We start from the raw sequence: 22,337 nt of genomic DNA, 5'->3' as shown, positions 1-22,337 counted from the left end.
ACAAGGGCACAGAGTTATATGCCCATGGGCATTTGTTGCATTATCTGTAATATAAAAAATAGAAACAACTAAATCCCCTAAGTAGAGGCTGAGTTAAACAAATTACTGTACATCTTTACAATGGAATAGCAATACAACTGCTTAAAAACAGAACAAACCAAAAAAAAAAAAAAAAAAAGGCTTTACTATAAAGCTACAGTAGTCAAGGTAGTGTAGTATTGGGACTTCCCTGGTGGCACAGTGGTTAAGAATTTGCCTGCCAATGCAGGGGACATGGGTTCGAGCCCTGGTCCGGGAAGATCCCACATGCCACGGAGCAACTAAGCCCGTGTGCCACAACTACTGAGCCCGCATGTCACAACTGCTGAAGCCCGTGCGCCTAGAGCCCATGCTCTGCAACAAGAGAAGCCACCGCAAAATTATAGTTACAGAAATTAAAAGGTCAAAAGGGAATTTTGGCAGGTGATGCAATTTTTCTAAATCTTGATAGTGGTGATGCTTACACAGTAGTATACATTTTTCAAAACATTGAAATCTACACCTAAAAAGAGTGAGTTTTATTTTATGTCAATTACACTTCAAAAAACTTGTCTAAAAAAAAAGAAGGGGGCTTCCCTGGTGGCGCAGTGGTTGAGAATCTGCCTGCCAATGCAGGGCACACGGGTTCGAGCCCTGGTCTGGGAAGATCCCACATGCCGCGGAGCAACTGGGCCCGTGAGCCACGATTGCTGAGCCTGTGCGTCTGGAGCCTGTGCTCCACAACAAGAGAGGCCATGACGGTGAGAGGCGTGCGCACCGCGATGAAGAGTGGCCCCCGCTTGCCACAACTAAAGAAAGCCCTCGCACAGAAACGAAGACCCAACACAGCCAAAAATAAATAAATAAATAAATTAAAAAAAAAAAAAAAAAAAAAAGAAGGGAAGTTAGAAGACAATGGAGCAATGACTTCAAAACCCTCAAGGAAATTCTTTACAACTTAAAACCCTATGTTCAACCAAACTATAAGGTATAAGGGTAGAATAAAGACATTTTCAAACACATAAGCTCTCAGAAAATTTTACTTCCCTGAGGCTTTCTCATAAAACTACTAGTGAGATTGTTCCACCAAAACCAGGGAGAAAGGACAAAAACAAACAACAAAAACGGAAACCACGGCATTAGGAAACAATAAACCCAACATAGGAGAAAGGGAAGGGACTCTCCAGGACAATATTGAAGGGGATTCTCAGATGAGAACTCTGAGACAGGTATAGAAGGTAAACAACTGAAGCAGGTAAGAAAGCTCTAGGAGAGTTCAAGAACCTTAGACTGATAATACACATCACATGTTCCATGTCTTTGAGAGATTTTAGACAATTGGTGGAAGTTCGGGTTGAATCAATAAGTACTTAGAAATCTAAGCAAGTAAAAACCATGACAAAGTATTAATTCCAGGCAAAACAAAAAGCCTTTTATAAAGGTCAATTATAATGTACATAATTCAGTAAGGCACCTAGAACATTCTCCATGTTAAAATTTCAGAGTCAAGCAAGCTAGAAGCATTTCAGTAAAAATAAAATATACTAGACTTAGAACAAATTCCTAACATATAAAAAACTCCTGAATTCCCATATAAAACCAACTTAATTTTTGAAATTAAACACTCTACACATGTTACAATGTACTTTAATTGTGCTTTATTTTATGTAAGAGAAATAATAGAGATAGAGAATATGAGAATTACATTAGTAATTTCACATGATGGTCACATAGGTAAGGAATAATATTCTTTACTAAAAAAAATCAGGTCTTTAACTCTCTTTTCTTTCTTATATAATTTATTAGTTTTAAGGAATCCACCAGGGGCTTCCCTGGTGGTGCAGTGGTTAAGACTCCGTGCTTCCGATGCAGGGGGCCTGGGTTTGATCCCAGATCAGGGAACTAGATCCCACATGCATGCCGCAACTAAGAGTTCACATGCCACAACTAAGGAGCCCATGTGCCGCAACTAAGGAGCCCACCTGCCACAACTAAGAAGCCCACATGCTGCAACTAAGGAGCCAGTGAGCTGCAACCAAGACCTGGCGCAACCAAATAAATAAATAAATATTTTTAAAAAAAATCCACCAAAGCTATATTACAGCTCAGTTCTTCAGAGTATATCCTCAACACATTTAACACAACTTTTTTTTCTTTTTTTTTTTTTGGCTGTGCTGCATGGCATGCGGGATCTTAGTTTCCTGACCAGGGATCAAACCCATGCCCCCTGCAGTGGAAGCGGTAAGTCCCTTACATAACTTTTAATAAATCTCTATCCTAGTAAGATTCTTTTAGAAAGTATAAAATATTTCAAAATATTTGAAGAAAATATTTTAGAATGGAGACCAATCTTTTTAAAATTTTTTAAATAGTTTACATTTTCCTTGTTTCAAAAGACTTTAAGTGTGACAGAAAAGATACAGATGAACCTGAATGGAAATTGCTAAGGGAAAGAAGCCAGTCTGAAAATACTACATGCTGTATGAGTCCAATTATATGATATTCTGAAAAAGACAAAATTATAGACAGGAAAAAGAGGAGAATGGTTGAACGTGTGAAGCAACAGGAGATTTTTTAGGGTAGTGACACTATTCTGTATGATACCATAATAGTGGATACAAAAAAAAAAAATAGTGGATACATGACATTGTCGAAACCCACAAAAATTTACAGCACAGAGTGAAGCTTAATGTATGCAAATTTTTAAAAATCATATGGGAAGTCGTAGTATAAGGGCTAATATAAAGTCTCAATATTATGTGTTGCCTTAACAGTCATGTTTATTACCTGGGAAAACTGGGAGGGCCTACAGTGGCCTAACTGTATGTCCCTCTCCCCACTCTTCCCATAGATAAGTTCCTCTAGCTAAACCTCTAACTCTCCGTACTGAACGGACCAGGCACAGTCAGTGCTGATCCCTGAGTAGTTAGTTTCAGTTCCCTGCCAACTTGTGGAATTATTCAAACAACTAATCAAATTCTTCACAGGAACCAGAGGGCACCTCATCCTCTTGGTACTACAAAACTCTCTCCCACAGCCTCTGGTTGTTCCTTCTGTTCCTGAGTGCGACCTCCGTGTGGCAGTGCCTTCTCTATGTGGTACCCTCCTGCCCGAGAGACTGTGAGTATATGTGGCCAACAGACTGCTGTTGATGTCATCTGTCCTGTGTCGGGTGTTGTGTGTTTGGCTATTCCCAAAACCCTAGGGAGGGAACTCTTCCCTCACCAGCAGGGTGACTAGGAGGCAGTTAAAACAGAGGTTGGGGGACCTGAGGATGGAATGCAGATTGTGACAACATAATCTGTCTGTATTGTACATATATGAAACCACCTCACTGAAGAGGGTGGAGGAAATAGGTGATTACCTAAGGAAATGGTGGCATTCAAGATTACCACTTGGAAGTGAGTGAAGTCGGTAAAACTAAAGACAAAAGCAACTGCACACAAGCACTGGACTCAAGTTGATAAAACTGTTATCCACAGGAGTAGGGTTAATAATTCTGATACTTCCATAAATGTACACTCAAATTGAGCAATTAGGTAAATGGATGTTAGATGATGGAAGCTAGGTGTCTCACTGTTGGAGCAGGAATTTACAGATAAGCAATGGGAATGGCTAGAATAATCTATGCGGCAATGAATTAGAGTTGGTTGTATGGATCAGTATGAAGTCATGCTTAGCTTAATATAGACAGGGGTGGTTCCACATAGAGAAATAGAGATATGGGTATATTTATTAGTTAGAATACACACATATATTTCCTTGCTCTGTCAGCTGAGAGGGTCTAGAAGCAATTACACTCCAAATACCAAATCTTGGTTTCTAATACCACTCTCCAATAAAAGTAACAAGGACATCTTTGAGAAATGGCTGATCCTAGGACCAGGACAGGAAATATACAAGTTGAGCATCTTGTAGTGTCAGTAAGTAAGCGACAGACAAACAAACAACAAAAACAACATTGATGGAGGCATGTCAAAGGGATACAAGAGCCAACTGAAAGAGCACCCAATGACCAAAGCCGGAACAATCTGAGCAATACAATGAAGGAGTATTGGATTATAACTCAGTGTATAAAGTAAATACTCATGAGTCTATACTGCTATAAATAAATGATCAAATAAATAAATGGGAGAGAAGAGAGAAATCTCCTGTGAAGAATTCCAAATAATTTAAATAAATATCCCACCTCAAAGGAGAGGAAGCATAACTCCCCAGTCCTTGAGTGTGGGCTGTGCTTAGTGATTTCCTTCCAAAGAGTGCAGGATGGAAAGGAGGAAAAAACGAGTGACATTACTACAGAGAAACCCGAATAAACCTTTGATGTAATGTGATTAAGATAGACCATTGTTTGTGTTCTTCCTCCCCAAACCCTGTAACGCCAATCTAGCCATGAGAAAAACACCCAATTCCAATAGAGGGGCATTCCAGCAAATATCTGACTAATACACCTCAATACTGTCCAAGTCATAAAAAACAAAAACCAAGATATCTGAGAAATTGTCACAGCCAAGAGGAGCCTAAGGAGACATGACAATTAAATGTAATGTGGTGTCCTGAACGGGATCCTGGAACAGAAAAAGCACATTAGGTAAAAACTAAAGAAATTGGAATACAGTATGGACTTTAGTTAATAATAATATAGGGCTTCCCTGGTGGCGCAGTGGTTGAGAATCTGCCTGCCAATGCAGGGGACACGGGTTCGAGCCCTGGTCTGGGAGGATCCCACATGCCACGGAGAAACAGGGCCCATGCGCCACAATTACTGAGTCTGTGCGTCTGGAGCTTGTGCTCCGTAACAAGAGAGGCCACGACGGTGAGAGGCCCGCGCACCGTGATGAAGAGTGGCTTCCGCTCGCTGCAACTAGAGAAAGCCCTCGCACAGAAACGGGGACCCAACACAGCCAAAAATAAATAAATAAATTAATTAATTTAAAAAAATAATATAATATCAACACTGGTTTATTTTTTTCATTAATTGTAACAAATGTACCATATAATGTAAGGTGTTAATAATAGGGGAAGCTGGGCATGAGTATATGAGAACTCTGTACTATCTTTACAATTTTTTCTGTAAATCTAAAGCTGCTCTAAAAATAAAGTTTACTTTAAAAAAAGCATCTGGGAAGCCTAGAGAGTGATAATATCCAGCAAAGTAAATAATAAATAAATAAGGAACTGAGGGGAAGGAAAATACGTTAATCCAGGGATGAGGTTAGAATACTAACATGCATGCCTTTAGCAACGATGTGCTTGGTTAGAGGTAGGCTGTACATTTGGGTCCGCAGAAGTAAAGAAGCTTTGCATGTCTGTGTCTCATAGCAGCCCTCAGCACGCTCCTGCACTGAGGACAGAGACAGCAGCAGTAGAGCAGAGGGAGCTGAGTTGGCCTGCGGCCCGGAAGCCAGTCTATAAAGGATACTGCACATCTCTGGGGCGCCAAAACGTCACTCTAATCTTTATTTACCTGAGTTCTTCTTGGAAGGATGCAGCTAAAAAGAACTACTTTGGTAAGTCACTTGGGGTGGGATAAGACCTCCTCACGCCACAAAATGCATGCTCAGATGGCCTGTGGGCTGCTGCCTAAGAAGTTAGGGTCTGGGAACCGCAGGGTCTTTGCTTCTTGGGACACGGCTCCAGACATCCTCTTTCTCTGCCTTTCCACTTAAATAAACGTTGAATAAATTTTTCAAGAATACAGTTTTGAAGGGAACCGAATTACTAGTTGGAACAGAGAGCACAATTATTAGCCTATTCAAGGCATCCACATGTCATCAGCCCCTTGTATTACCAAACTGAGTAAAAACGAATCTAACAGTAACCAGAGCCGGACAGTCCAACGACCTCTCTCTCTGATAGTCTCAGATGATCCAAGGGCACAATTTAGACGATCAGCCTACCCTTCAGGCAACCATCCAAGGACATTATTTCCCTTAACTGATAAGAATAGGGCAGCAAAGAGTTTGGAGTTACATTTTTTTTGGTGAATGACTATTCTTCGTGCTGCTGATCACGGACAGATTCACGTGCCTGATACTCAGTGAATCAACTGAGAGGTGGGCAGGGTTGATATTTTCTTATTAAAAGCAAGGAACCCAACCAGGACTGACCAACCACATTTACCTAGAGATGGACCGAGGGAGTCCTTGTGAACAGTGCTAAGATTTTCCCTAGAAAACAGCTCTGGGCCTATTTTTACAAGGGTAATTGAAGCTTAAAATTCATCATCATGAGGGGGTTGCAAAAGTTTTAACCTAAAAATATTTCAAACCAGGAGTTGGGAATCATCTACCCTAGATAAATAGGGGGAAACTATCCACAAACTGATTTTAATCACTGTAACTTCCTAGAGAATGTCTAACATAAATCGGCTTTTTTTTCCTGTTTCTTTCATAGGCTCACATTGCTTCTGCATCTTCTTAATTATCCATATTCTCTAAGTGAGCATTCTGTCCTTGGGTCCCTTAATGCTACAACCTGGGGAGATCTCACCCAAATTCACCGCCCTACTCTGCCATTTGTTTGGTGAGGACACCCAATCTGTATCTCTACACTGACATTTTTTTGGGCTAATAGACCTGTATTACCCGTACATTCCTGGATATCTTTCCTGAAGGTCTCTCAGATGCCTTAATGTTACAGATAGAATTCATTATTTCTGTTGAACCTCCATTCCTCATCCTCCTGACAATCTCTCCAGAAACCTGGGAGGTAATTAGGATTCCTTCCTTTCCCCCTCTGTCCACACCAATCTCTGTACCTCACTAATTTCATATCTAAATAGGTCTTGAGTTTTTCCTTTTTATACATGGTGCCTGCCTCATCATTCCTTCACTAGGCGATTGCAAGTCTCCTGTTACACACATTGGTCTTGCTCTTCTCCAAACTATCCTCCACACTAAAGTCAGAGTTAAAAAAATTTTTTTTCTAACAGTTAATTTTTTCAACTCTGTAATATATGCATAAAGTTTAAAACCAAAATGTTACAAAAGAGTACATAGGGAAAAGTCTGCACTTTGCACCTCTCAGTCACCCAGTTTGCCTTCCCAAAGGCACCATAGCTATCAATTCCCTTGGTAAAGATTGTATTTCTATTTATTTATTTATTTTTGGCTGTGTTGGGTCTTCGTTTCTGTGCGATGGCTTTCTCTAGTTGTGGCAAGTGGGGGCCACTCTTCATCGCGGTGCACGGGCCTCTCACCATCGCGGCCTCTCTTGTTACGGAGCACAGGCTCCAGACGCGCAGGCTCAGTAGTTGTGGCTCACGGGTCAAGTTGCTCCGCGGCATGTGGGATCTTCCCAGACCAGGGCTCGAACCCGTGTCCCCTGCATTGGCAGGCAGATTCTCAACCACTGCGCCACCAGGGAAGCCCAAGATTGCATTTCTAAAAGGCATCTACTTCACATCTTCCCATGGCTCACCACTGTCTGTAAGAAAATGGTGAAACTGAGAAGCACATATGAGGCTTCTCAGGGTTTTGTCCTGTTTCTCTCTCATTTCTTCTAGTCAGTCCCTCTATCCATCCAGATTTTGTCTGCTGTAAGCATTTTGCTCTTCCCTAAAAAGCCTAAGGCTTCCTTCCCTCTGTGATTTTGTATATGCTGTTTCTCTCACCTGGGATGCCTTCCCCAAGTTCCTTCATCCCCCATGCCACCCTTTTCTTTGAGTACAAAGTACTCTTAATACTCCTCTAAATATGTTCAATTTTAAAAGACTTTGTGGACCTCTGCAGATAAAGGTTATGCCCTTGTCTCATGAAGCCCTTTTAGGACCATATGTATATATATTTTTATTATAGCACCTATCACATTGCTTGGCCATGTCAAAGGCAGTAGTATGTTCCTTTGTTTTTTGAGTCCTCAGAGTTTAGCAATCTGCCTAATACCTAGTTGTTGTTGAATAAATATTGAATATTAGTTACAATGTAACTACTACTAAGGATATATTAGGCTGCATTAATAGCAACACAGTACTTAAAATTTTTAGTTCTGGCCACCACATATACAGATAGATGTTGAGGAAGTATAGCATCTCCCTGACAATGTATGGTTTACTAAACACTGTGATGGCCTTAACAAGAAAAGACTAAGAGGGTGCACAGCTCCCTTAGAATCTCTGAAGGGCTAAAGAGGAAGCAGCTGACAACAAACTAGTGAGTTTCCCCATGAGACCAGAGGTTCTCCACAACAGTGTTGGGTCATCTTGGTTTGTCTTCATCAGTGCTGAGATGTATTGTAACTTATCTGCGCTAATAAAAGTTAAAGTACTGAAATTTGAAAACAATTTACTTTTCCCCCCTCCTAAACTAGACTGGATTCAAGGTTACTTCTACAAAGTCACTCCTGCCCACTTCTATTCCAATATACTTTGTTCAGATAGGGGTACAACTGATGGGTCCGGAAACTGGGTATAAGTCACAGTTTACCTTATCTTTACTTCCCCCCCCCCCTGGAAGAATGCTGAACATGTGAATGTTATCTATTGTGGGGCTGGGGGGATACAGAGAACTGCCCTCCTAGATTATGAGCTCCTCCAGGGTAGGGACCATGACTTTTCATTTTGTGTCTACCCATAGTGTCTGGGTGGAAGAAAATGTGACAAAAACTTTTAAAAAGGACTGAAGGAAAGAGAAAAAGCAAAGGAATAAAGGAGGTTTATCATTTACTTTCTTAGAAATTGTTAATTGAATTCCATTTTTAACTCAACATAAGAAACCAAAAAAAAACCCAGCAATAAAAGCTGCTTAGGGACTTCCCTGGTGGTGCAGTGGTTAAGAATCTGCCTGCCAATGCAGGGCACACGGGTTCGAGCCCTGGTCCAGGAAGATCCCACATGCTGCAAAGCAACTAAGCCCGTCCGCCACAGCTACTGAGCCTGCGCTCTAGAGCCCGCGAGCCACAACTACTGAGCCCTCCTGCCACGACTGCTGAAGCCCGTGCGCCCAGAGCCCGTGCTCCACAGCAGGAGAAGCCACCGCAATGAGAAGCACGTGCGCCGCGGCGGGGAGTGGCCCCCAGCTCGCCGCAGCTGGAGAGAGCCTGCGCGCAGCAAGGAAGACCCAACACAGCCCCAAAATAAATAAAGAAAAAAAACTGCAGAAACTCACATGACAAACAGTAAAGGTGAAGAAACAACAGAGCGAAAATTACAACAGTAACCACTGCCTGCCGCCCAAATATCTCAGTAATCAAATATTTCTTAACTTTTTGGCTCTTCAAAATATGTGCAGTCCATAATACAGTAGGAACTGATTATCTATCCAAGGCTAGTTGTAAATGTCCTCTGATTATCTGATGTAATTCTAAGCTCAAAGGCTTTTGCCTCTCCTGCAGTACCTTGCTTGGAACAAAGCTGTGCTTAATGCATATTACTTTTATTTCATAAATATAAAGTATATAAAAACCAGAAGAGTTGAGTAACTTTCACTGGGAAGGAAAAAGAACATTTTTAGTCTTTTTCTCTTTTATATTATTTTCATGAAGAGTCTAACTCTTTGCCCATTGACACCTGTCCAAATGCTATGACACTGCAAAACTGAGATCACATAAACTTTTTTTGGACACTTGATTTTGCCCATGTTAAAGGAATATAATTGAGTAACACACTCACTTAAAATTCTATTACAAATAAGCATACTTTCTTTACTCCCCCTGTGATATGCCATGATCCCATCTGTATAGACTTTTACTCACTGAAAGTACAATAAATATTTGTCGATTGATTTGGTTGATGCAACTGTAAGCCTTGTTTTCAAAGTCTACATTTTACTGATAATCTAAAAATATTAATTCCTATACATTCAAATGTCTGGGTAGCATCCTGCTTCCCGAACACACACACATTCACCCTTAACCCCAACCTGCTCCTTCCAACAGAGCTTGTCGTGGGGAGGACATTTCAGGAGGGCATCCAGCAGGAGGAAAGACCAACATCTCTCGCTTCTTGAGCTGTCGAGGTGCCCAATAGCAACTTAGTGGCTCAAAGTAAAAAAGAGCAGCGCGGGTGGCGGGTGGGGTGGAGGAAAAGGAAACTTCATCAAAGATGCAAGGGACAACTCCCAGGGGCTTATAGATTCCATCCGAACAGGAAAAACGAAAAGGTTAGAAAACAGTGGCAGGGTGGTGTCTCCAGCCATGTTTCAATTCACGCTGCACTGATAACAAGCCACATATCTGCCTTACCCAAGCAACTTCCCCAGTGCCCATCTCCCCACCTTGGAACAGGAAGGGCAGCGGTCCCCACGACTCCGGAGTAATAATTAGGGGAGACCACTGCCTGCAGAGACTCCGCCAGAGGAAAGGAACCGACGGGCTGCGGCCCTTCTCTGCAATCCAGGAAGCCCCCTCCCGCGCGCAGGTGGGCGGGCGTCCCATGCCGCAAGGATGCAGGGCATGGAGCGGGGTACCGGGGCCCCTCCCAGAGACCCCCGCCAGCCCCGCCAGGGGGAGCGTCTGCGCCCGACGGCCGGCTGCGGGGACACGGCGGACGGCGCAGGGCGGCGGCTCGGCGGCGCGGCTCCCCTCCCGCGTCCCCACCCTCTCCCCGCCCGCCCCCGGCGCGGCCCTGCCCGCCCCCTCCGCCCCCTCCCGCGACGCCATGCGCAGACTCAGTTCCTGGAGAAAGATGGCGACAGCCGAGAAGCAGAAACACGACGGGCGGGTGAAGATCGGCCACTACATCCTGGGAGACACGCTGGGGGTCGGGACGTTCGGCAAAGTGAAGGGTGAGGACCTCCGGGGCAAGGCTCGGCCCCAGCCCGGGATCCGGGTGACTTCCGCCTTTCGCATCTCTTCATCCTCCCCCGCCGCTTGCGTTCCTCGTCCCCCGGGCTCGGCAGTCCCTGTCCTGGCTCCTGCCGGAGTAGAGCCGGAGGCCACGGCGGGACTGCGGAGCGGCGCCCCCAGGGCGGGCGGGGGTGGGGTGGGGACTGGTCGCCATGGCGACGGTGCGACGGCCAGAGGGGCTCGTCCGTGCGAGGGGCGGGGATGCAGAGGTGCGAACTTTCCCAGGCCGGATGGTCGGGGGCTGCACTACCCGCTCCCTTAGCCGGGTGGGGGCGCCGGGGTCTTGGCCGGGAACCCCGGCGAGGCGGCCCGCCGTTCGTCCTAGCTGTGATCCCTCGGCTCAGGGCCAGCCCATCGGTTCCCTGGCCGTCCTCGGCATTGTCCATATTTCCGTCCTCTTGAGAAGGCTGTTGACTTACCTGCCCTGGCTGATTCTCAAGTGTGAAATGTGCTCCCCCGAAGTAAGGTTGCTTTGGGGAGTAGTTTACAGAGTTTAAAAAAAAAAAAAAAAAAAAGGCCATCTCGTCGGAAAGGATCACTAATTTTTTTCGGAGCAGTTAATGAATGTAACTGTTCCTCCATGTATTTGCGATCCTTGGTTTATGGTCTGAATGCAGACGCCGTGCCTTCAGTGTTTCTGAATTACCAAACCTGGTAGGCAGTGCAGATTTTGCTTCCAGATAGTGTTTCTTAATTCATTGATGCAGTTAGTTTCCATTTATTTTCACAGGATATCTATATTTTAATAAAGAGTTTTATGTACATTACTTGAAAAAAAAATTTTTTTTAAAGAAAAGTGGAATCGCTTACCCTTGTTTCAATACAGTATTCTGGAAATAACAAACTTGCTCTCCAGTCCACCAATGCTGGCACAAAAAGTTTGATTGCAAATTTTGTGAGGCATAAATATTTTTTCTTCAAAATATTTGACGTTGTTATTAGGGATGTAGAGGAAGGAAGTATGGAACTGATAGAAATAATTCATGCATTGGCTTTGGATAAATAGCCTGTGACTTGAATATACTAAGCTCTTGGTAAATATTTGACTTGAAAGGGAAAAAAGTTTGTGAAAGTCTGTACAGTGAATTAACTAACTGAGCCTTGCTCTATCGGAGCTAAATAAACATTTTCTGATTTTATCTAGGGATGGAAGAGGAGAGCCCTTCCTTCTCTTGCTCTTTCTGAGTCATAGAACTGGAAAATTGCTGTATAGCCCACAGGGAAGCAACTGCCTAAACCTTCTTAAGAAAATCAGCAAGGCCAACAATGTAAGAAAGTAAGAAGCAAATGCCAGAATAGGGTAATAACAGCCATTAGGGTGGGTCTGTATTAGGCCAGTAAGATGTTTCTGTGCTTTTGAAGTTATTTATTTTTGGCGATGTTGTCTCTTTACTTGTTAGCAATTACAAACTTTCAGTTTATAAGTATTTGTAAGAAATACTCATTAACGCCACCCAAATAGTAATGACAGTTTTGATGCCTTCACCCCTCCCAGAGTTCTGTTTGGATTAGGATACTCATTGTTTTCCCAATATAGACCTGAGCAGAGTCAGGTCTCACTTTCTTATTGGCTAGGTGGCTTTTGGCCTGGCAGATAGGAAAGCAAGAGGATATTTCTCATTTCCTGGGTTTGATCTGTGATGTGGCTGTGCCTTGAATCCCTCCAGCGACTGCTATTCCTTAACCTTCACTCCTCCACGTGTGCTTCTCTTGAAATACCACACACTGTCAAAGTCAACAATCTCTCCAAATATAGAAAGGCCAGTATTAGTCAAAGGATCATAGGTTTTACAGATATGGTTCATTTGTCCATAAATACATTAATTGATGGTGGTCAAAATCTTCAACCAGTGTATTTTTTAAAGTTGTTAAACAGTTGGGATGCTTTCTTCCCCGAATAAGAAAATGCAACTCAGCCTAGCCAAGAACATCTCTTTCTGTGGTTCTCTGTCCAGAGCAAGGAAGCCCCAGCATAGCCCTCATGAGTCTCATTGGCTCAATCAGTCCCTCTGGCCAGGGATACCATGTGCTAACTGGCTTAGGTTTGTGTTCCTATAAGTAGGCACTAGCAGGGGAGATGGTATTACCCTTAGAGGAATATGGCCCACTCTTGGACGTGTGTTGTGTGTGGGGGACATCTTCTTCTGAAGTACTTGAATAGTATGGGGGGACAGAGTAGATACCTACACAGAAATGGTTTTTTTTTTAGAAGAGAGGAAGGGGGACATAGCTGCCCAGTGAGCAAGCAAAAATAGCCACTGTAGTGGTGACGATGGTAACTTACAGTAGCCAAGAATTTGACAAGAATTCTTATAAATTATATGATTAGCTACATATTTCAATGGAGACAATTTGGATTAGATAGAGGTTTTAAAATTAGTCATACACATTGCTAAATTTAACATAGAAAAGGAGTCTAATGGAGGATGTGATACAGATATGCAGAAAAATTCCCGATATGGTATTCCATCTTATAGGAAACTTATTGGGGGGGCAGAGAGGACTTTAAATTCATATGAATTATTTTGTTTCTTGTTACAGGTTTAAAAAAAATCCTTTGGTAATTTAATGGTAACATTTTGAGGGGAAACTTTAAATAGACAACTAGGGTTAGTTTGGGATTATGCTTGAATTATCTTATTATTTCCAAGATACTTCCCCGCCCACCCCCTCCGGTTGTCAGGGTGTTAGTCTCCACTCCCTTGTGGTGTCTACTCTCCTTTCCTCCCAGGTAGAACAATTATAAAAGCATGGATGAACAGAGTCATGTTACTATTGCAGTAAATTTAAATGACAGTTTTTGTTAGTTTTCCAAAAGAAGATGCCTCTTTAGTAGGGTGGGTAGCCTTTGGCAAATGAGTTGTTTATACATACAATGGATTTATTAATTTGGTGAGTATTTCTATATAAAACTGCAATTTCAGATAAATAGGTGACTCTTCTAATGAATCAAAGAAGTTACTTAAAAGCTTCTTTAAGTAAAAAATCGATATGTGAATTAGAGCTATATATATCAGCATGGGTGAATTTCAAGTGTATAAGGTCAGGCCACAAAAACAAGAGGTTGAAGAATATATACAGTCATGTTATTCATATAAAATTTAAAAACATGCAAAAACACTCATGCATTACTGTTAGAAAAAATAAGGGGATAGTAGAACAAAGTATATAGTATTCCTACCATTTGTGTATAAAGAGCAGGAACAAATTAAAGTAAGTGTAACTACTTGCATATGTATAGAGTGTCTCTTTAAAGATACACACGAAACTGTTACATTAGTTGTTCAGGGGAGGGGAACTAGGTAGCAGGGGGACATGTCACTGTATATCTTTTTATAGTTTTGAATTGTGTAGTGCAGGTATTATGTATTCAAAAGAATATATAAAATTAAATTTGTAAAATAACCGTATGAAAAACATTGTTACTGTATCATTTATGGCTTCATACCTGTGGGAAAGACAAACACCACATTCAAGATAGTGGTAACCTCTAGGGAGAGAGAAAGGAGAAAGGAATCTGGGAGGAGTCAGACTGGGCTTCAGTTGCATCTGTAATGTTTTACTGCTTAAGCTGCTGTTGGGTGGAACATGGGTATTTGGTTTGCCTTTTGGGATGCCTGAAATGTTTGGTTAAGAAAAGGTACCTTTCTCACATTTCCACCTATAGCTTTTAAAATTCATCCCTCTCTAGGATTAAGTTATTTCCCTGCTACTTTTAGCAGTGAGATTTTTATTTTTTTCAATTTTAGAGTGAGAATGAAATGGTTGGGTGATTAGAATATCTTTAGTGAATATTTCCATCTTTGTGGCATCTCTTTATCAGTATTTAAAATTCTCTCTTTCAAAGTATGATCTTGTTTTACTTCAGGATTACATATCTGATTAGAAGAGCATCTGTTACACTGTTCTACAGTTAGACAAAGTTCCCTTTAGAAAGCGATAACGGGTTGTTAGCTAATATTTAGTTGACTCATCTGCTGCTGTTGTTGTGCGGGAGACATTGTGAGTTCTGGTAACCTTTGCTGTGAATGACTCAAGTCTTCCATGGCAGAAATACCTGTCTTCCATTTCACTCAAAAGCGACATCTTAACATTACTGTAAAACAGTGACAGTCTGAAGAGTCACGTTTTGAGCTTTGGAAAAGGGGAGAAATATCTTAGCAACGCATACTCCTGACAAAGTCCATTTACTGCACTGATTGACTTACGGAGCAGCAGTTAATTTGGCTGCAACTGAGTTAAGTCACTGGAGGATCTTTAGCCTACTTTTGAGAAAACAGTTCAGGTTTTGATATTGTGCCAAGGCTTTTTTTCCCTTCCCACTGCACTTTGATGGTGGGGTAGAGCGGAGAGGTGCAAGGCTTGGAATATTCCTAATTAGAAGACCTGTTCCAACTTGATCAGTTAATAGCTTTACTTCAACAAATTAATCTCCCAGAGCCTCATATTACCTGCATCCTAGGTTTATCGTGAGGATCGAATGTGATAATGTGTTTCCTAAGCTAAAATAAGGTAACTATATTTTCAAAAATATTATGCTACTGAAATTCTAATGCTGAAGTATATTGGCAGTTGGGTTCAAGGCAGATATCTGTGTTCCTACAAGTAAGGAAAACATGACATATTATCTTATGGCCTTAAATTAGTAAGATTTTGCTGGGAAGAAAAAGGGAGAAAAATAATAAGAGATACTGCCTACTCTGAAAGAGAAAATACTTAGAGTCATCAGTGTTGGGACATATTTTAAAACTTTGGAGGGAAAAACCTGTATCCAATTAAGACTGGGAAATACCAGGTTAAACGTTTGATAGGTTTCTTTATGGCAGGGCTCTTTAGAGCCATTACTGTGTTAATATGTATAATGAGTTTCCAAAAGGGAGAGCAGACACCCTTCCCCAGACTCCTTGATTATGAACTCTTTTTCTGTGGAGAGTCTCCAGTCCTAGTGTTTTGTAGAGCATACTTTAGAAAGTCTATTCTAATAATTTTAGTTTTATGATTTTTTTCTAGCCCATAGAAACTTAGAATCCTGAAATTAGAACATTGGAGAGGAGGCTGTGAGTTGACTCCTGATAGGCTGTGAAGGATGAGACACAACTTCAAAAAGCAGAAAACCCTAGGAGCTGGAACATAATAGCCTGGGAGCAAGAAGTAACTCCCATGGATGTCACTGTGTGAGGGCATAGGGAGTAACTGATGCTCATACAAGGTGAACATTTGCTTGGTTCCCCGTCATCACTGTGTTCCATTTAAGAATTCTTGGATGGGACTTCCCTGGTGGCACAGTGGTTAAGAATCCGCCTGCCGAGCAACTAAGCCCATGCTCCACAACTACTGAGCCTGTGCTCTAGAGCCCGCGAGCCACAACTACTGAGCCTGTGTGCTGCAACTACTGAAGCCCATGCGCCTAGAGCCCGTGCTCCGCAACACGTGCACCGCAATGAGAAGCTCGCTCACTGCAATGAAGAGTAGCCCCTGCTCGCTGCAACTAGAGAAAGCCCATGTGCAGCAACAAAGACCCAACACAGCCAAAAATAAATAAATAAAATAAATAAATTTATTAAAAAAAAAAAAGGAATCCGCCTGCCAATGCAGGGGACATGGGTTCAATCCCTGGTCCAGGAAGATCCCACATGCCGCGGAGCAACAAAGCCTGTGTGCCACAACTACTGAGCCTGCACTCTAGAGCCTGTGAGCCACAACTACTGAGCCTGTGAGCCACAACTACTGAAGCCCACGCGCCTAGAGCCCGTACTCTGCAACAAGAGAAGCCACCACAATGAGAAGCCCACGCACTGCAATGAAGAGTAGCCCCCGCTCGCCGCAACTAGAGAAAGTCTGCGCACAGCAATGAAGACCCAACGCAGCCAAAAATAAATAAATTTATTTAAAAAAAAAAGAATTCTTGGACATGTGTAGTTCAGTTTAGAAAACCTGTTTTCAAAAAAGATTACTTTTGTTAACTTGTTGATTTTAATGTTGAATATCATAAACCTATCAGTTTCCTAGGGCTGCAGTAACAAACTACCACAAACTGGGTGGCTTAAAACAACAGAAATTGTTTTGGAGTTCTGGAGGCCATAAGTCCGAAATCAAGGGTTTAGTAGGGTTACACTCCCTCTGAAGGCTTTAGGGGAGAATCTGTTTCTTGCCTCTTCCAGCTTCTGGTGGCTCCTGGTGTTCCTTGGCTTGTGGTAGCAAAACTCCATTCTCTGCTCGTCTTCACATGGCCCCGTTTGTGTGTGTGTGCCTGTGTTCTCTCCTTTTCTTATAAGGACACCAGTCATTAGACATAGAGCCCACCCTACATCTAGGATGATTTCATCCTGAGATCCTTAACTAAGTACACCCCCAAAGACCCTATTTCCAAATAAGATCCCATTCTGTGGTTATAGTAGATGTGAGTTTGTGGGGAGGGGGACACTTTTCAACCCACTGCACTTGCCATTACAGTTTATGTGCTTTTATTTATTTATTTATTTATTTGGCCGTGGTGCACAGCTTGTGGGATCTTAGTTCCCTGACCAGGGCATGAACCCAGGGCCTGAACCCAGGGCCTGGCAGTGAAAGCCCTGAGTACTAACCACTGGACCGCCAGGGAAATCCCTATGTGCTTTTAGTTTTATGTTCTTAATTGCTCCCTTATGATGCAGTCATCCCTCAGTATCTGTGAGGGATTGGTTCCAGGAGTCCCTGAGGATACCAATTTCTGTGGATGCTCAAGTTCCTTATATTAAGTGACATAGTACAGTCGCCCTTCCATACCCTCAGGTTCTGCATACAGGGATAGGGAGGCTGAATGTTTATTTACTGAAAGAAATCCTAGTATAAATGGACTCTTGCAGTTCAAACCCGTGTTGTTCAAGGATCAATTGTACTTTCTGAGTAACTTTCAAACTGGTTTAATAGAATGAATAAAATGTCTTCTTTGATATCTTGTTTTAAAACATTGAAATCAATAGGAAGCAGGTTTTTATTAGACTGGATTTATTTTTCTTATACAAGAAAAAGGTCATAGTAGCAGTGTCTGGCACATAGTAGGTGCAGGTGCTCAATAGCTATTTCTTAAATATATGAATGAATTTTTAGAATAAGTCTTATTAGTACGGGGAATTCAGTCTATTATTCTTTTCAAAACTATAAGACTGTAAATTAAGGGTTCTGCTTATATGTTCAACTTCTACTATTTATGTTTTATTAAAAGGATATTTAGTATTATTATACTATGTAATATTCTTTTGAGGATTATCTTTTAAAAAATATCACATTTCACTTACCCTTTTTGGAAAAAGCACAAGTTTTTGAGACAGATCTGGCTTTGTATTTTTGCTTTGTCAGTCACTAGCTGTGTAACTTTGGGCAAGTTATTTCATCTTCCTGTGCCTCAGTTACTTGTAAAGTGTTGCTAATAATACTAGTCTTCCAGGGTTGTTGAGAGTTAGAGTCAGTATGTTTGGGTACAAAGTGGGTATGTCATGAATATTAACTAGTGAGTTGTATACCTTAATTATAAATCAACTAGATTTATATTTTAAAAAGTAGTAGTCATTTAAAAAAATCTGATTTCAACTTAAGTCAGATGAACCTGTTTTCACCTCTGTGCTCTTCTATGACAGAATAAGTGTTTCTATAGTTTTTGTGTAGTAGGTGAAATCCCTGTCAAGGACTTGGCACTATGTATATATATGTCTAGCAATATTATGTTGAAAATTAACCAAAGTTAGGAAATGGGTTGAACTTTGGAAGCTAGAAATCTCTGGTATTGATGGGATGGAGGAGGATGGAGCAGGTTAGTGAAATTGAAGCTTACGGGGATGGAAACTAGATGCATAGAAATTACAACTATTATTTATTTAGTACTTATTATATACCTGGATCTAAGTGGATAAAAGGGACAAATCAAAGAGCTGAGATAAGATTGGCTATATAGGATTAAAACAGAAAATTTAGGACTGATTAGCTAGGAATGGGGGACAGGTTTGGGAGCAATGGAAAACAAATAACCCTAAATAGCAATAGCCATCCTTTGCTTTATTGAGCACTTAACTGTGCCGGTCACTATGGAAAGTGCTTTACAAAGCCTACTTCATGTCACCCTTATGGAGTATGTGGTATTCTGATTTTGAATAGAAGGTTGAAGTAATTTAACTTGTTCAAGTCAAACATTTAGTAAATACCTTCATGCAGGACCAAAGCCCAGGTCTTTGTGACGGCAAAGCCCATGCTCTGTACGCAGGTTGCCTTCTCATGTGGAAGTGGAATTGGGTGCTTAGCCCTACTCCTGAAAAAGATGAATCTGTTAATACCTATCATTGTTTTTTCCTTCTCTTTGAAATTTTTCTTAATTGAAAAGAATATTAAAAAGTAAGTAAAAATTGAAAAAAAGATCAGTGTAGAATAACTTTTAATTATGGTACATTATCATTTTTATGTAAATATTTTTGTATAGCTGGAAAATGTAGACTACATATACAATTTTTGTTTGTTCTCTTCATGTTTATGAGAGCACTTCATGTAGTTTTTCTATGAGAGTCTGTTATGTTGGAATGACAATATATTAAACCGTTCTCTGAAATTGGTCATTTAGGTTAATTGCAGTATTTGTTCTTACATAAGACACTGTAATAAACATATTTATGCACATTTTTTCATTTACTTAATTCTAAGTTAAATTACAAGTAGAGGAACAACAAATTAAAAAAAAAATGAAATAGCACCCTTAATGCTATTCTAGGACATTAATTGCCCTTTTATTGCCCTAAAATGTACTGTTGGTTTACACAGCCATGAAAAAGGAATTATTATACTAACATTCCATTAAAAGAACCAAACTGTTGGGACTTCCCTGGTGGTGCAGTGGTTAAGACTCCGCACTCCCAATGCAGGGGGCCTGGGTTCTATCCCTGGTCAGGGAACTAGATCCCACATGCATGCAGCAACTGGGAGTTTGCATGCCGCAACTAAGGAGCCTGCCTGCCACAACTAAGACCCAGTGCAACCAAATAAATAAATAAATATTAAAACAAAAACAAAAAAAACCAAACTGATCATGTACTCTGCCTACTGACTTAGTTTGGAATGTCTGTGTACGTGTGAGAATTTGAATGATATCTTTACAGTTGTTGTCATGACACCTTCCCCCTCCCTGACATTGTCTTAATTTTTGTTTGAATATTTATGCAATCACACTTTTGTGATTTCTTCCACTGTTTCAAAAGTGAAGAAGTTATGCCTCTATACTTCTAATTAATTTATAATTTGATGAAATGCTCAAGTTTTAGAAAAAAGTTGAGCTATACCTTGATTATCTTGTGATTGATTTCATTCTGTTTATTCTGCCTTTATTTTTCTTTGGGGGGACGTCTGTTATTTATAGGTGGAATGATATTCTACTCCTTATTACTCATGAGTTGAATTTTACTTGATTCCCTATGCCTTGTCCATCACCTTCCCTCCTACTCTTGCTAATTTCTTCCTAACTTTTTGGTATGTGCTCCATAAAATTTTCTGTCACATATCTGCTGCAACTTACTGCTTTCTAAATGATTTTAGTTGTTCTGTTGTAGTTTGTCTTGCACTCTCTTATTTCATAACTTCTTTATTTTCTTATCACCATGAAATAGTTAATAATTTTCCTAAAACATTCACATATTTCTCAAGTGAGCATTATTAATGTCCATTCTTTTTGTTTGCTTGTTTAATTCTTTTGTACTCGTTTTGGTGTTTCTTACCTTACAGTTACTTTGGTCCTCTTCAGAGGTCAGGAAGGTCCCAGGGACCCAGACTGCTTTCCATTGGTACTTTCCCTGGCAGCGTTAACTGGCGTATAGAAGATGCTCCATATATAAGGCCAAATGAATGAATTTGAGAGAATGCTTTGAATCTCCTATTCCAGGTCCTTATTTAATGACAGAATGTACATCAAGAGTTTCAGATAAGCCCTGATTGTTTATTAAAGTTAATTGGGGTTGAAAATAAGTTAAGCAGAGTATGGTATAAGAGGAGAGTGGTCAATGAATTTGAGTTTCATCAACCAGTTGATGAATTGGGTGATGAATTGGAGTTTAGACCCAAATGGATTCTGCCAATATTAACTGGTATTGTTGCTGTTTCCCAGTTCTGTTTCAGTTGTGCAGTTAATGGGAAAAGGTTCCTACCAAGCCATGCTTGGAGTTTTGGGGGGTAGTTGGGACAGATGAGATGAGTACTTACTCGGTATCAATAAATTAGGTCGGGGCTTCCCTGGTGGCGCAGTGGTTGAGAATCTGCCTGCCAATGCAGGGGACGTGGGTTCGAGCCCTGGTCTGGGAAGATCCCACATGCCGCGGAGCAACTCGGCCCGTGAGCCACAATTGCTGAGCCTGCGCGTCTGGAGCCTGTGCTCGGCAGCGAGAGGCCGCGATAGTGAGAGGCCCGCACACCGCGATGAGGAGTGGCCCCCGCTTGCCGCAACTAGAGAAAGCCCTCGCACAGAAACGAAGACCCAACACAGCCATACCATACATACATACATACATAAATAAAAAGAATGTAAGCAGACAAGAATAGCATTAAAAAATAAAAAATAATTTAAAAATAAATAAATAAATAAATAAATAAATAAATAAATTAGGTCTCAGAAAGAAGATACTTCCTGAATTTGGGTTTAACAGTCAAGTTGACTCCACTTAATCACATCTGATTGGTACTGGAGACTGGAGAAAACCTTATCAGAAATTAGAATGTGCTTGATTTCTACAGTTCATTTCAGCTGTGACTATAGGTTTTTCTTCCTCACTGATTTCATATATATTTTAATGATGTTTTGATGGAAATATATCCAGTGTATTCTGTTACCGTGCCATCTTTCAGGAAGCTTCTATAATTTCTTAGCTATGAATGGTTCTTTTTTTTTTTTTTAATTGAGGTATAGTTGATTTACAGTATTATATTCATTTCAGGTATACAACAGTGATTCAAAATTTTTATAGATTTATACTCCATTTAAAGTTAATATAAAATGTTAGCTATATTCCCTGTGCTGTACAATATATCCTTGTAGATTATTTATTTCATATTGATACACAGTTTGTACCTCTTCATCCCCTACCTCTATCTTGCCCCTCCCCACTTCCCTCTCCCCACTGGTAACCACTAGTTTGTTCTCTATATCTGTGAGTCTGTTTCTGTTTTGTTATATTCACTAGTTTGTTTTATTTTTTAGATTCCATGTATAAGTGATGATATACAGTATTTGTCTTTCTGTCTGACTTATTTCATAGCAGAATACCCTCCAGGTGCATCCATGTTGTTGTAAATGGCAAAATGTCATTTTTTATGGCTGAGTAATATTCCATTGTGTGTATTTGGAGATATATATATATATATATATATATATATATATATATCTATACCACATCTTATTTATTCATTCATCTGTTGATGGACACTTAGGTTGCTTCCATGTCTTGGCTACTGTAAATAGTGCTGCTATGAACATTGGGGTGCATGTATCTTTTCGAATTAGTGTTTTTGTTTTCTTCAGATATATACCC

The 22,337-nt window shown here is 40.9% G+C and overlaps 1 protein-coding gene across 1 annotated transcript in view; it reads left to right on the top strand.

The window, feature by feature from the left end:
* The first annotated feature begins 10,615 nt into the window (after nt 1-10,615).
* The window catches only part of PRKAA1 (protein kinase AMP-activated catalytic subunit alpha 1), a 47,084-nt gene continuing 35,362 nt past the window's right edge, over nt 10,616-22,337 (top strand). The window contains exon 1 of the mRNA XM_059916302.1: nt 10,616-10,742. Coding sequence (XP_059772285.1) covers nt 10,616-10,742 — 127 coding nt within the window. The remainder of the gene's footprint in view (nt 10,743-22,337) is intronic.

Source organism: Balaenoptera ricei, chromosome 3 (assembly GCF_028023285.1).
Source record: "Balaenoptera ricei isolate mBalRic1 chromosome 3, mBalRic1.hap2, whole genome shotgun sequence".
Lineage (NCBI taxonomy): Eukaryota > Metazoa > Chordata > Mammalia > Artiodactyla > Balaenopteridae > Balaenoptera > Balaenoptera ricei.
The sequence above is the reverse complement of the archived record's forward strand: the minus strand, read 5'-3'. Positions and strand labels throughout refer to the sequence as shown.